Here is a 14,972-nt window from a genome sequence, read left to right as displayed (position 1 = left end):
CCACATAATCTTGGTGGTATAGACCTGCTCTAAAACAGTAGCTGCTAGCTACATGTGGCTATTTACATTTTAATTAATTAAAATAAGTAAAATTTAAAGTTTAATCCCATAATCATACTGGCACATTGCAAATGCCTAATAGCCACATGTGGCTAGTGGCTACTGTGTCAAACAGCACAGAAAAAGAACATTTCCACTGTTGCCGTAAGTTTTGTTGGACAGCACTGGATAACTCTGCTTCTAAACCAGTCTATACAATTTGCTAGTGTGAATGATCTTTAATGCTAATCTAAATATGTCCTTCTCTGCTAAAAAGCCTTCGATGATTTCCACTTCAATCAGCACCGATCAGGTAGCAGGTGGTGAATCAATTTTGTGGGTCACAACCAGCCTAAGAACAAAACCAAGCTTATAAGGAAGTCCTTCTATGATCTGAACCCTCCCGGACCCCCTTTCTAACTTTCTAACACTGTTTTGTGCCAGGTTCGACTAATTTAAGAACTGGTGGTTTCACCTAAGACACTGAGCTTTTTTTCTTTCATCTCTGTACCTTTGCTCATGCTGAATCCTCTTTTTGGAGTACTGGTCTATCTTCTCTTTGCCTGGACAACTTCTACTCATCACATAAGCCTCAGCTTAAGAAACAGCTACTCCAGGAATCCTGCCCTAAACGCTGCAGAGCGGGATGGATGCCCTTCTCTGACCTTTCATCACAAGCGCAGACTTACCTTAACAGGGTCATAACAGTGTAATGATTTAAGTGTTCCTTTCCGGCACTATACTAAGTTCTTTCGGTGCAAGTATGTTTCCCCCCTTTGCATCTCAAAGGGGAAACACAGTGCCTGGAACATAGCAGACACTCATTCAATAAATATTTGTTCAAAGAATAAACGAGGGAAAAAAAAATAAATCAATCAGTTGCGCGGACAATGTAAGTGCATCGTAGACTTCGGCCATCAGAGGGCGCCAGCGCACCTCGGCTGGTGCGCAGGCGCGCAGGGAGGGCGGGCACGGCGGCAGCGGCAGAGGCGGTAGCGGCGGCGGTCGTGGCTGCGGCCGGGGGAAGTGAATGGTTTTACCCAGAGGGCCCTGCGCCGCCTTTCTCCGCTGGCACCGGCGCCGCTCCCTGCTCCTCCTTCCCGGCCATGGCGTTCACGTTCGCGGCCTTCTGCTACATGCTGGCGCTGCTGCTCACCGCCGCGCTTATCTTCTTCGCCATCTGGCACGTGAGTAGCGGGGTCCGGGGGAAGGAGGGCGAAGAGGCGGCGCAGCTTCTTCACGCCCGGGGTCGGCGGCTGTCCGGGCGGCGACGGCCCCCGTTGGTCCGTCCGCACGCCAGGGGCTGGGGCCAAGGCGGGCAGGCGGCGCGGCCAGGGCTCCGTGCGCCCCTTGTCTGCAGGCCGGGGGCTGCAGGTCGGGGAGGAGCCGAGGCGTGTGGTGGCCCCGTGGATGCATCCGCTGTGTCCCCGAACAGGCCGCGCGCGCGCAGCTACTCCTCCCTGGATGGGTGGGGCGGCCGTGGTCCCGCCGGGCCCTGCGGGACAGCGCTTCGCTGGCGCGGACCCTCCGCGGGCCCGGGGCTCCGCGTCTCCGCATCCCGGGGAGATGTGAAGGGCGCACGGAGGCATGCTGCGTGCTTAGCGGGAATGAAGTTTGCCAAATTACTATTATTTAGTCACATTGTCTGTCTTTTCGGGTTTCCGCAGGAGTGTGGCCCAAATGAGATAGTATAGCCTACTTTAGATGAATTTCCATTGCTGGTTTCAGCACTTGTTGGGTACTTTTCGAGTAGAATGACTTTCTTTTTTTTCAGATTCTGTTTCCTTGTGAACTTTGATGCAGATTGGATTGATTACTTTGTTGACTGCATCTCCGAACTTTTCCCCTAAATGATACTTTGACCGCCAGAGTTTCTCAAGAGACAGCCTTCTTTTCAGGGTAGCTGGATTTAGTAGAGATAGTTTTAATTTGATTTTGAAAATGCTCAGAAATCTTAAATTTTCCTAGGGCATTTTTTTTTTTTTTCTTTTTACTCACATCATGCCGCAGGATTGAAGCACATCTTTACTGCTTCCTGTAAGGAACAAGGAATTTTCCCTGACAGTTCTATAACAGATTTCGAAGGATTCTTGTTTCTCTAGCACAAAATGAGAAGCAGCCTTCTGGAAATCAGCATTCATTAAAACATTTATCTTATATTTGCTTCTGCCGTCATATCCTTTTAGTACCTTTTAGGATATTAGTCTTCATTTGAATGATTGGACACGTTCAGTCTCATGTAACTTTTAAGTCCTGTGTCATCAGCCCTATAACAAGGATTTCTTATGGAACATACAGGGGAAGCGTGATTTAAATAGCGGTGTCTTGTAAAAAAAAATCTCAAAAGTAGAATGATATCACAAATTACTCTCTTTTGCTAAAGAGTGTGATTGTTTATAATTATTTTTTTTATTAAAAAAATTTTAATGTTTGTTTATTTTAGAGAGAGAGGGCGAGCAAGCAAACAGGCCAGGGGCAGAGAGAGAGGGAGACACAGAATCCGAAGCAGCCTCCAGGCCCTGGGCTGTCAGCACAGAGCCTGATGCGGGGCTCAAACTCACCAACCTCAAGATCATGTCCTGAGCCGAACTGACTGAGCTACCTAGGAGCCCCTGTTAATAATTATGTTAGAACCCAACTGCTTGTATAGTGGGGAATGCTTACTTAGGTAGGCTGTTAAGTAATTCCTCCCTCAAAATGCTTGTGGGTAGGAACCGATAAATTAAGAGCGTTTTAGTCTCTTTGATGGAAGAACAATAAATAAAGATAATTTCGGATGCAAACTAGCTCCACTTTAGTAAGCCTTTGGTGGACGTGAAATGTGTGATTCCCTTTCATTTGTATATGTGGATTTAAGTCACTTCCTGCTTGATGGATACTTTGTTTTTTGAGATGGTAAGGATTCTGAGAAGAGAACTGTGGATGGCCACGTTTGCATTTTGAACCAGGTTGTGTTTAGCTTAAGGAATACCTGAACTGAATTTTTAAAAAAATGGGTAATTTAGTTTCAGCTTTGAAGTGAATATATGTCCGGGTGAGCTAGATAATTTTAAGTCCTGTTACAGAATTTAAAAAAATTTTTAAGACTTCATTTGTACTCCACAGTGTACAGAGAGCCTTTCCTTAAGGATTTCTTAGTCCAGAGTATTATACATCCTTTGGGAACAAATTGAAAATTCCAAAATATATAGTTTAATTTTTTGTTAACTACATAAGGTTAACTACATAACCTTCAGTTTATCTTCTTAGGTAGTTTTAAGTATCAGAAGACTCATTTGGAAATTTCAGTTAGAAATTCAAAGAATCCTGTTTACATTAACTGTTGTATGGAGGTTATTTTTTGAGTTGATGGTTACATCTCTCTGTTTGGTCCTAATTCATGTGATTGATGCTCTGTAGGGAGTAGAGTTGGGAGCATAGATTTGTTTGAACAAAAATCATTCCAAAGACAGGCATCAAATTTGAAGGTATCCTGAATTGCATAGTTTGGTATCTTTAGGAATATATCTGTTTTGTTTTTGCTCTTGGGGGGAAATTTTGTGAACGTGTTTGTCCAGGCACACAGTAACAAAAGATATGAAAACCACTAGGTTAAGAATCTTTTCAGGGGCGCCTGGGTGGCTTTGTCGGTTAAGCGTCCGACTTCGGCTCAGGTCATGATCTCATGGTCTGTGAGTTTGAGCCCCACATCGGACTCTATGCTGACAGCTCAGAGCCTGGAGCCTGTTTCAGATTCTGTGTCTCCCTCTCTCTCTGCCCCTCCCCCTGCTCATGCTCTGTCTCTCTCTGTCTCAGAAATAAATAAACGTTAAAAAAAAAAATTAAAAAAAAAAAGAATCTTTTCAGAAGAGTTTTGAAAACTCCAGCTTGTAGCACTCATTGCAGTAACGCACTCGTTAAAAGATCCCTTGAAATCACCTGAACAAAATGTCCAAAGGAGTTAGTTTTAAAACATAAGTTTTATACTCTGCTGTTAAATTGGATCTTTGTTATAGGCAAGTAATTTTATTTGCAATGACAGTCCTTATCTTGATCTTTATTATTAAGATGCACTGGGGATGTATCACAACAAATGTCAGGTATTTGACTAATATCCATAAGTAATCAGAAATTAGTATCTTCTAATTGTACATTTATATTTTTAGCATTTATATGTGTTAGGGTTTATTAGCAAAGGCAAATGCCTTTTGGTGAGTTCTGTATTTTTTTAAGCTAGGGCTCTCCACCCCTTCCCCCCCCCCCCCCCCCCCCGCCTTTCATTCAATAAATATTGACTGAACACTTAAGTATGTGCTAGTACCAGGGACATAGCAGTGAATACAGCAAAAAATTTTTGCTGTCATGGAGTTTACATTTTAATTATTTTTCTTCTATTCGTATTTTACTTATAATTTTTTATTTGATCAGGTTGTTGAGTTTTATAAAATTTTAGAACATTTAAAAAAAAGATCTTTTTATGAAGTGAAGAACTTTAACAGGGAAATAAACTAGCATAGTGAAAGCTAGAAATACAGAACTCCATTGATCACTGGTAATATTGAGTTAACACTGTCTCACATACGAGGATACTATTCCTAACCTAACAGAGGAAGGGCACCAAAGGAAAGGTTCTCTGTCCCCTAGATGACCAGTGACAGCAGCTAAAGCAGCTCCCCCATAAACTTGGTGCTTTTGGCTTCTTATTTTGAGTGGTATGTTGCCCTTATTTTGATTTTTCAGTACATTTTGACTTTGAAGTTATGTGTTAAGTGACCCTAAATGTTATAGCCACATTTCTCCAGATGTAGACAGAAACATTCTTGCCATATATTTTATAAGTGGATGAGATCTTTCTCCCCTATTGCATTTATACCTGTTTGGCTCATCACACCATGAGAAGCTGGTCTTACCTGGGTTACCCTTCAGTTTTTAGTTTGGTGACCCTAATGAAACCACCCGCAAGTGGTAGGAATATGCATATGACACAGAAGGAGGTCAGACTGATCACTTTTATCGTGGCCTTGAACAGGGCTGCTTTTGCTTATATGATGCCTTTAGGTACAATAGAACAAAGTTCTGCTCCCTGTTGGGGCAGAATAATGAGAAGAATCCTCCTCCTGATTGGACACAGGCTCTCAGTGCAGAGCCTGGTGTAGAGCCTATGACCACAGGAGCACGGGCTGGCTTTGAGCTTCCACCTGGCCCTGGCCTTTTGTCTCTTGCAGAAATTGCATGACAGTATGTGGCGATTTTGGCCACGAAGTTTGAAAATCATTTGGTGTTCCTCTATTCTGAGGCTGTTTCTTGTATTTCCAAATTGAAGTAGGACTTTGAAATGTGGGCACAAATGGGGGAACAGACTGAAGCATGTGAGCCCATCTCTGGTGTCCCACTGAATTCTGTGACCAGAGCAGGGCATACACAAATGATGAAAAATACTTCACCCTGAGGGGCACACAGACCTGTACATAAATACTTCAGTGTGAGAAATGCCATATTGGTGGCATTATAAAGTCCTGTGCTATGTGGATATTAGAGTGGCATGCAGTTATTTTGGCCCAAGGGAGTCAGGGTAACCTACAGAGAGGAGCCAACATAGGAAGAGGGTTTTTATAATGAAGAGTTTTTGTAAATAGTTGTGGGTGAAGGAAAAAATAATCTCAAGAAGAAAGAATAAGTTGAACAGAGGCACTGAAAAATTGAAAATTGAAGATATTTATTAATAGTAGTATAAGATCATTTAAATGATACTAATATGAACATGTTTTCAGTTATTTAAATCTGATTCTGGTTATTAGCACATAGTGAATTTACTGTAAATTGGTACATGTAGTATACCCTACTTTTGCTTTTGTTTTATTAACTGAATTTAATTATCATTTGATGATGGGGCAGGTTTGTGGCTGTATTGTAATAAAGTGAGAGGTCCTAACTATTTTAATTTTATTTTAGATTATAGCATTTGATGAACTGAAGACTGATTACAAGAATCCCATAGACCAGTGTAATACCCTGAATCCTGTAAGTTATAATAAAGGATTTTTCTGTAGATTTTTAACCTGTTTTTGCTTTTAACTTGATATAATTTAAAAATGGCCAATATTCTCAGTAGCATGATATAGTTGTACTTTTTTTGAGTAGGCAGAATTTACAAAAATATTCTTTTTCCTGCTTGACTATTCTGACTATTATTAATCTGCTGGTGATCTTGTCAGCTGTCATACTAACATTCTTCCAATCTGCTTTTTACATTGTCGGCCAAAGACAATTGAAAAGGTCAAAAAGATTAAAAGAGTCAAAATTGCATTAAAGGTGTGTACTGCTTTTTAGTTTAATGTTTTAATGCTACATTCATTTCATGGGGAGGGTTAGGGCATTTGTATCTGTAAAGTGTTCTGTTCGGTGTGCTCATTTATATGCCTGTTGAGGTTTATGATTTCATGAAGTTTCTTACTTTATGCAAATGTTTGCTTGCTGGCCCAGTCAAGTAGGGAAAGCTGTTAAATGCTTATGCATTTCTGAAATGTTATAGCCATAGGCACTTCTATATTACATTATTTGGTTCAGTGTTTGAAAGTTGGTTAACATACAATGACTTTAATAGATGGTAAGGTTATTCTTATGTTGTGACTTACTGTGAGGTAGCCCGGAAGTGGAGTCTTCAGGAGCATGTCTACTTTTTTTTTTTTTGGTTATGTCTATTCTGGAATTAATTTTTCACTCTTTTTAGGTGGATAGCTCTGTCCTTAGGCTCTGGACTCATGCTGCCAGAATTTTATGGATAATAATTTATGTACAAATGTCTACATAGTTATTTCTGGTATATATCCACTCTCAATTTCTAAAACAGCCTCGTCTTACACTAAGTTCTGAGCTCTGATGGATTTAGTTATAATGCGGATCGGCTCCATTGTGCTTAGGGGTTTTTATACATATTTTTTGACTTCATTTAGTTTCCTCATTTAGGAAGATTTCACCTTTAGCCTGTAGGTGTGATTTTGCCTAACTGGTCAGAAACTGAAAGGTTGTTTGAAAGCAGTGGGTACGTCTTCAAGAATACAATAATACAATAATTCATCTTTAAAAGTTACTTAATGAAGATGAAAACTTGTGTAGACTTGAGTTGTATAAAACTGTAAGGCACTAGCATGCTAGAAGGATTTTTTGGGGGAAAGATCTATAAAGTTAGTTTGCTACTTTATCATTGTTTCCTAGATAAATATGAGTGATGGAATAGATTTCTAGCTTGTCTTTAAAGAACTGCTACAGTAAGACTATTTAGGGACAATTAACAGTGTTAACTTACTGGCTCTTTCTCTGCTGTTAGGAAACAAAAGAGGAGATGAGTCTGCTTTCTCATTGGAAAGTAACAATGATCATTGTAAAATATTTTAACCCACTGTTGAAACGAATTGTTACCAAGAAATTAAGAAACCAAAATTTGTGTATTAATGACAGTTTATTAATAATATTCTATCTTCTTTGGCTTCTCATTACTTCAAATAACCAAAAAATGATGAGGATGAGAATAGCTGAAATCAGATGAGGGCTTTCCTGGGCACCAGGCTCTGTGCTAAGCATCTCTACTTGGGATTTTTCTTTCAGTGCTTGTGACAGTCCTAAAGGGTAGGTGTATTGTTATTCTCATGAATAGGAGGATAGGCTGAGGCTTAGCCAGGTTGAAGCACTTTACTAACAAGATCAAACAGCTAAGGTAGAACCAGAATTTGAACCCAGACCTCCACATTTTTAAGTTCAAGCTTCGGTGTTTCCCTAATTTATTGTAAATTTAAGAGGGACTAATTTCATTTTTACATATAACGTGTGATTTCTGACTCTTCTTCATGGAAGGAAATTCTCACCTTAAAAAGATAACTTGCTTGGGACACCCCGATGCGGCATAGATTGGGAGTTTTTATACCAGCACAAGTTGCATTCTGGGTAGGGTGCCGATAATTGGCTTGCTAGCAGTGCATCTGACAGTTTTCCCTATTTAAAGTTTGTTTTGACAATTCTGCCAAAGTATGGGGGAAGACAAATATTCTATGTTAAAATGTGAACCTTAACTAGAGAATGTTACTATTTGCATGTTAAGTATTATCATTTCAGCCATATTTGTGTGAGGAATTTTTTTCTGGATACTAGTTTTTGTGTAAACATTGGTTCCTAAATGGAATAATTTTTGTGCCACTTACCAGGAAATTTCACCATTAAAGAATGATTGGAGTGGGCTGGTTTTTGTAAGAGATGTGTAATAAAAGTGTCTGGATTTTTTTGAGATGAAGGGAGTGTGGCATTGTTTCATATTAGAACTGGAAGAGTTGCAGATTATCTTTATTATCCCTCTTACTAAAGTCTATTGTTAAGAGCAGTAGAGATCATGCTTTCTAAATCATTTTCTCCCCATATCTCAGTTTGGAATTGTAGGATGAAAACTTGGATGATTTGTATTGTTACCTATCACTTGGCTTTAAAGAGCTGAAGTACTTATTATAAGGAAAAGAAAAATCCTGTAATTTACACCAGTATTATAAACAGCTCTAGTGGAACTCCTAATATAGTGTATCTTTTTCTTGGTCTGTCCTGGTTGTAGTCTTTGTGTTTCAAAGATTTCCTGTGGACCTTTTCTTGTTTTCTTGCAGATGTTTAATTTTGATCTTAATTAAATGGTGGCTTAATGGTTCGTGTTATTTACAAGTTTATATACATATACAGAGTTTATTATATTAAGTTTGTAGAAAATATCTGGTTAGTGGTATAGATTAGTTGGTTTTACTGAGATTTCATTTAAAATATTCATGAAAAAACTTTGTTTTACAGTTTTGAAATGAAGAAAGTGATTTGGGAGTAGTAGAAAGCAGGCTTGAATATGTAGTACAATTGCATTGTTTCTACAGCAATGGTTTCCTTTCAGTAAAGATCTGCTGATGTTGAGGATTCATATAATTTTACCTTGATACGATGTGAACATCTGAGAAACTGGCTTTGCATTTGTGACTCATAGGAAGTCCTTGGCCGAAACTTGAAATGAAATGTTTGGGACTTTAAATAAGAGTCATTAGGCTGAAATCTTTAGGATGAGAAAGGCAATTAAAACTAAAGCATGAATTCTTGGTTATTTTATAAAAAGTATTTCTCTTCAATTAATTTTTCTCTACAATCAAACAAATTATTTTGTTTTTGAGTTCTGAGCTTCTACTGGTCTGCTGTGCCTGTAGTAGTTCATTGGAAAACAGGCTTAAAGGAAACGGGAAGGCCATGTAAAATCAGAGCTCAGGAACTAGGGAAATTTCCAATTTTATGGTTCAGAACTCTGTCTTTTCCCTCCTACATTGCAGAATGCACATTGTTTGCATCTGTGTATATTAGTGTTCTTCCCCCTATGACTGTGCTGAGATTATTGGCTTTTGGCTTTCCGTTGAAAAATGACTTTTGTGGTAATGTGATGTGGTTTGCTAAATATTGTATATGTAGCATTCCTGGTTTCTGTTAAAAGCTTTAAAACATTAGTGTGTAAAATATTCTAAAGGGAACTTTTGTTTTTGTGGATTTTTTTTTTTTTGTATCATGTTGCATGAGATCAGATACCTCATTTTTATATTTTTATCATTGTTGAATGGTGGGAAGTATTCCAAGTGATTAGCAAATAACTGAATAGTCTGGGTGGTAACTTTGTATAATTTAACCTGTTACTGTAAGAATTTGAATTTTAAATTTTAAGTTCTATTTATTTTCTTAGCGCAAGCTATATCATCTGGTCAGTTTGCTTCTAATTCTGCTTTTGGTAAAAATTTAAATATGGAAACAACACTTAGCATCTTTCATCCCTGATTCTAAGAAAACAGTGATTTTGCATTATGGGAACTTGGTTGCCACCTGCTTTCCAACAGCATTTGACTTAATGCCAAGGCATTTTGATAACTGCCTTGTATTTTTCTTCCAGCTCGTACTTCCAGAGTACCTCATCCATGCTTTCTTCTGTGTCATGTTTCTTTGTGCAGCAGAATGGCTTACGCTGGGTCTCAATATGCCCCTCTTGGCATACCATATTTGGAGGTAATACAGATATATTTCTAATACTTTTCCTAATTATATCTTACTTATACTATGGTTATCTTACATGCTAGTCACCTAAATGAAAACTGAAAATTAGTTGGCATTTATTTTAAGTTTATTTCGGATAGAGAAAGAGACAGAGTGTGAGTGGGGGAGGGGCAGAGAGAGAAGCAGGCTCCAGGCTCTGAGCTGTCAGCATAGAGCTCAACGTGGGGCTCTGCCTCACTGACTGCGAGATCATGACCTGAACTGAAGTCAGGTGCTCAACTGACTGAGCCACCCAGGCGCCCCAATTAGCATTTATTTTAAAAATCAAGTAGATGAACAAATAGCTGTTTAAATACCTTTTATGGCACTTACTTTGTTAATCTTTAGAAGTGTTTTTCAAAAAGTGAGGTTTAATTTGGATACAGTTATGTGTGCAACTCTGAAGCCCTATCCCTGCCTGTTACCCCTGCACCTCCCAAGGAGAGCAGTGATCTCTGTGAACTTGAATTAATTTTGCCCATCTTTGAATTTCATATAAATCAAAATGTACAGTGTGTTTAACTTCTTTCTCCATTTTTACTTTATGATTTTAAATTTGGTTGTTTATAAAATATGTTCATATTTTATAACTTTTAAGGTATGTCAGAGCTACATAATAGAGTTAGAGGTTTTTTGTTTTTTCTTTAATAGGCACGTTAAAATCTCATTGCTCTTCATTTTAGGAAATAGGCTGAAAAAGTGTTTAGGAGTAAAGTGATACCACATCTGTGACTGAGTTTGAAATAGTTTTTTTTTTGAGAAAAACATGCATATTTGGAGCTAGAACAAAAAAGAGAAGGGTAGAGCTGTGTGGTTAATGTGAATATCTTGGTGAAGTGTTCTTTTCTGTAAGTCTAAAATTACGTTAAAAGAAAAAGTTAAGAGAAAAAAAACCCTTAATTTTTTATAGTTATTGTTCTTTTTCTTGTATTTATGAAAGTATAGGGCAGACCAGATGTGGCCTAAATAACTGTCCTGTTCTCATTTAGGGGCTTATTTATTTATTTTAAAGTTTATTTATTTGGGGAGAGAGAGAGTGTGCACATGTGCACGCACACGAGCAGTAAAGGGGCAGAGAGAGAGGGAGAGAGAGAATCTCAAGCAGGTTCCAGTGCAGAGCCCAACACAGGGCTCGATCCCATGAACCATGAGATTATTACCTCTGCCAAAATCGAGAGTCAGATACTTAATTGACTGAGCCACCCAGGCGCCCCTAGGGGCTCTTGTTTTAAAATTAAGATGATAAGAGGAAAGAACTCCACCCTGGAACTAAAAGCACTCTTCCCTGTGTGGACTGCCTCTCATTGTAACAAATGTTATTTGAGGAGAAAAACCCTCCTTCCCGTCCTTTTTGGAGTGGCTAATGGACTGTGTTTATTGCAGGTATATGAGTAGGCCAGTGATGAGTGGACCAGGACTCTATGACCCTACAACCATCATGAATGCAGACATTTTAGCGTATTGTCAGAAAGAAGGCTGGTGCAAATTGGCTTTTTATCTTCTAGCATTTTTTTACTACCTATACGGGTGAGTTTAAAAAAGAAAATGAATATATGATTTCACTTTGCTGCCTAAAAAGTTTGTAGGCATTACGGTCTTAACACCTTAAAATCCACCTGAAGAATAACTCAGCGTCTTGAATGGTGGTAACTGCTAATGGCACAGTGCACACCAGCAAATGCACACACGTTGAATATGAATAAACTGGTACTTGTCGGGACACCCAGCTGGTGTGCGGTCAGAGTCAGAAAGTTTGGTCAGGGGTGCTGCTTCCTAAGTTTTCAGACACGGTAATCCTCATTGTCTGTGCAAAGTGATGGCATTGAGAAGATTGCAAAAAAAAAGTGTGAGTTTGCCAAAATGTTTGTGCTTGGCTTCACCATGTCTCTTGCCATGGTGTTTTACTTTGTATCATTCTTTACAAACTGTATGCTCTGCCCTTTATTTTATGGCTTGCTTCATCTGAATGGGAGCATGAAAGAAACAGGTCTTTCCTATGTGATGGTGCAGCAATCGACTCCTCTCCCTTTATAGCCATGATGGACTGCATCATTCCTCTAGGCCAGCAGTCCTTGACCTTGGCACTGTTGACATTTTGGACTGGATAAATCTTTGTTGTGGGGGCTGTCCGTGCATTGTGGGATGTGTAGCAACATCCCTGGCCTCTACCCAGTAGATGCCAGTAACGCCTGCTCTTCTGCAGTCACCAAAACCAAGAATGCTTCCAGACAGTGCCAGATGCCCTCTGCGGGGTGCAGTCAGACCTGGGTGAGCACCACCGCCCTAGGTGTACTGGAGATGGAATAAAATGGCTGCTTATTAAAATGAGGGAAGGGGCACTCTCACATGTGGGATTGTATTTCTTTAAACTGCACCAGTATACCTTTCTCATCTTTTATTGATATTCAGCCAGAGAGAACAGTTCCAACTGATTTCCAAAACAGGAAGAAAGTTGGCCATGTAAGATGGAATTGTATTCATTAAGCTGCTTTCTTATTCCCTCTTCTTTTTGTTACTGGAGAACTTGCTGAGTATTAGATGGTAGGTTTATATTCATGTTTCTCTTTACGTTTTATGTTTCCATTACGGAAAATGATGAATGAAGTGCTAGGCTGAAATTCATGGAAAAGATATGTTTATGCTTTTAGAGGTTATACCTGTGAACATGAGTATCCATTAGTGCATCTACAGACGTTCATTTATGAAACAGATAGTGAATAAGTTCTAAACAGCAAAATGCCATGTGTCATTTTCATTTCCTGTTAGTTTTCATTTTTTCAGTTTCTTTAACAAATAACTGGAACAGTGCTGGCATATAGTGGTACTTGAGACATATTTGTTGAAAGAAAGAAAAGAAATGAATGATTGAATAAATGAGAAAATCAGAGATGTGCACTTGTGGGCATGTGGTGGCTCTATGTCGTTTCATTTCTGCTTTAAGTTGTTTGTCAAGTTTGCTCAACTCTTTGCTTTGTATATCCAGTTAGAGACCCATGCTTTGGAACCATGCCTTTCCCACCTTACTCTGGTAGAGTTGGTCTGAATCAAATGGTTATTTTTTATTTTGCTCACTTGAGCCCTTTTCTTTTTTAACCCTCTTGCTGTTGCCTAGAGCCTTTCTCTGATGGGAAAGTTCCTTAAGTCACCATTCCCATCTGTAAAATGGGGATGATAATGGTACCCAACTCCTAGGACTGCTTGGAGGATTCAGCGAGGTCATGTACATAAAAGACCTAGTGGAGGGCCTGGCATGAAGTGAGCCCTTGCGAGATGCTCACTGCTATTATTAGACGACTCCAGAGCAGTGCACTGTTTGGATGGCTTCTCTAAGCTCTGATCCCCTATTAAGCTTTCAGCTGTGCTGTTCTGTTTGCTAAAATTGGAAAGAAAATAGGAGACAACCACAGCACAAGCACTGAGCCAAGTCCTACCTTAGGCAAAAGTCCATAAATGCAAATTAAGATTGTCTCGTGAACTGGTCATTGGTCTTTTCATTTTCTGTGGTGGTGTGATACCATAAACTAGTTGGCTGTGTAAAGCAGACTCAACTTTTTGGTGCTTTTTGTTTTTATAATTAGGAACGTTTGAATTAATAGGCTTTTTCTTCTTTTCAGCATGATCTATGTTTTGGTGAGCTCTTAGAACAACACACAGAAGAACTGGTCCAGTAAGTGCATGCAAAAAGCCACCAAATGAAGGGATTCTATCCAGCAAGATCCTGTTTCCAAGAGTAGCCTATGGAATCTGATCAGTTACTTTAAAAAATGACTCCTTATTTTTTAAATGTTTCCACATTTTTTGCTTGTGGAAAGACTGTTTTCATATGTTATACTTGGATAAAGAATTTAAATGGAATTACGTATAAATTAATATAAAATGATACCTCTGGTGTTGACAGGTTTGAACTTGCACTCCTTAAGGAACAGCCATAATCCCTTGAATGATTGCATTAATTATTGACTATCCTTAGTCCATTGGAAGCTTTTGTTTATAGGAACTTGTAGGGCTCATTTTGGTTTATTGAAGTGCCATCTAATTATAAATTAGCTGTAGATATCAGGTGCTTCTGATGAACTGAAAATATATATCTGACTTGTGGGAAACTTCATGGGTTTCCTCATTTATCATGTATGTGATTATATATGGACACATTGACAAAATAAGAAGAGTGGGATTTTCTCCCCTTCAACTTGAATATTATCCCTGTATATTGCATGAGTGAGAGATTTCCCATTATTTCCATCAGAGTAATATACTTGCTTTAATTCTTAAGCATAAGTGAACATGATATAAAAATATATGCTGAATTACTTGTGAAGAATGCATTTAAAGCTATTTTAAATGTGTTTTAATTTGTAAGACATTACTTATTAAGAAATTGGTTATTATACTTAATGTTCTAATCTGGTGGTAAAGGTATTCTTAAGAATTTGCAAGTACTTTAGATTTTCAAAACTGAATGAGAGAGAACATTGTATAACCGTCCTGCTGTTCCTTTAGTGCAATACAATAAAACTCTGAAATTAACTTATTTTCAGTGCATTGTTTTAAAGATTACAAATAGCTATTTCTTACACTTGCTTAATCCATAATAAAGACATATTACTGTCAGTTTTTAAAAAAACTAGTAGAGTATTACATTGTGTGTGTGTGCGCGTGTTTTTTTTTTTTAATACTGTGCCCAGATCTAAAAAGAATGTTTAAAATTTTTTTTTTAACATTTATTTATTTTTTGAGACACAGAGACATAGCATGAGTGGGGGAGGGGACAGAGAGAGAGGGAGACACAGAATCTGAAGCAGGCTCCAGGCTCCGAGCTGTCAGCACAGACCCTGATGCTGGGTCTCAAACTCGAGAACCACAGAGATCGT

The 14,972-nt window shown here is 38.7% G+C and overlaps 1 protein-coding gene across 1 annotated transcript; it reads left to right on the top strand.

Moving 5' to 3' along the window:
• The first annotated feature begins 1,012 nt into the window (after positions 1–1,012).
• Positions 1,013–14,628, top strand: CNIH1 (cornichon family member 1). The gene is made up of 5 exons (XM_060619879.3): positions 1,013–1,226; positions 5,971–6,039; positions 9,962–10,074; positions 11,485–11,628; positions 13,716–14,628. The coding sequence occupies exons 1-5, from the start codon at positions 1,146–1,148 to the stop codon at positions 13,741–13,743; spliced, it is 435 nt and encodes a 144-aa protein (XP_060475862.1). The 5' UTR covers positions 1,013–1,145; the 3' UTR covers positions 13,744–14,628.
• The last annotated feature ends 344 nt before the right edge of the window (positions 14,629–14,972 follow it).

This window comes from Panthera onca, chromosome B3 (assembly GCF_046562875.1).
Source record: "Panthera onca isolate mPanOnc1 chromosome B3, mPanOnc1 haplotype 2, whole genome shotgun sequence".
Lineage (NCBI taxonomy): Eukaryota > Metazoa > Chordata > Mammalia > Carnivora > Felidae > Panthera > Panthera onca.
This window is presented reverse-complemented; position numbering and strand designations above follow the sequence as displayed.

Excerpts from the sequence above, each read along its gene's own strand:
- CNIH1 (XM_060619879.3), top strand. The coding sequence starts at position 1,146 with ATGGCGTTCACGTTCGCGGCCTTCTGCTACATGCTGGCGCTGCTGCTC. Across the intron at positions 1,227-5,970 it reads TCTTCTTCGCCATCTGGCAC|ATTATAGCATTTGATGAACT; the intron begins GTGAGTAGCGGG and ends ATTTTATTTTAG. Across the intron at positions 6,040-9,961 it reads AGTGTAATACCCTGAATCCT|CTCGTACTTCCAGAGTACCT; the intron begins GTAAGTTATAAT and ends TTTTTCTTCCAG.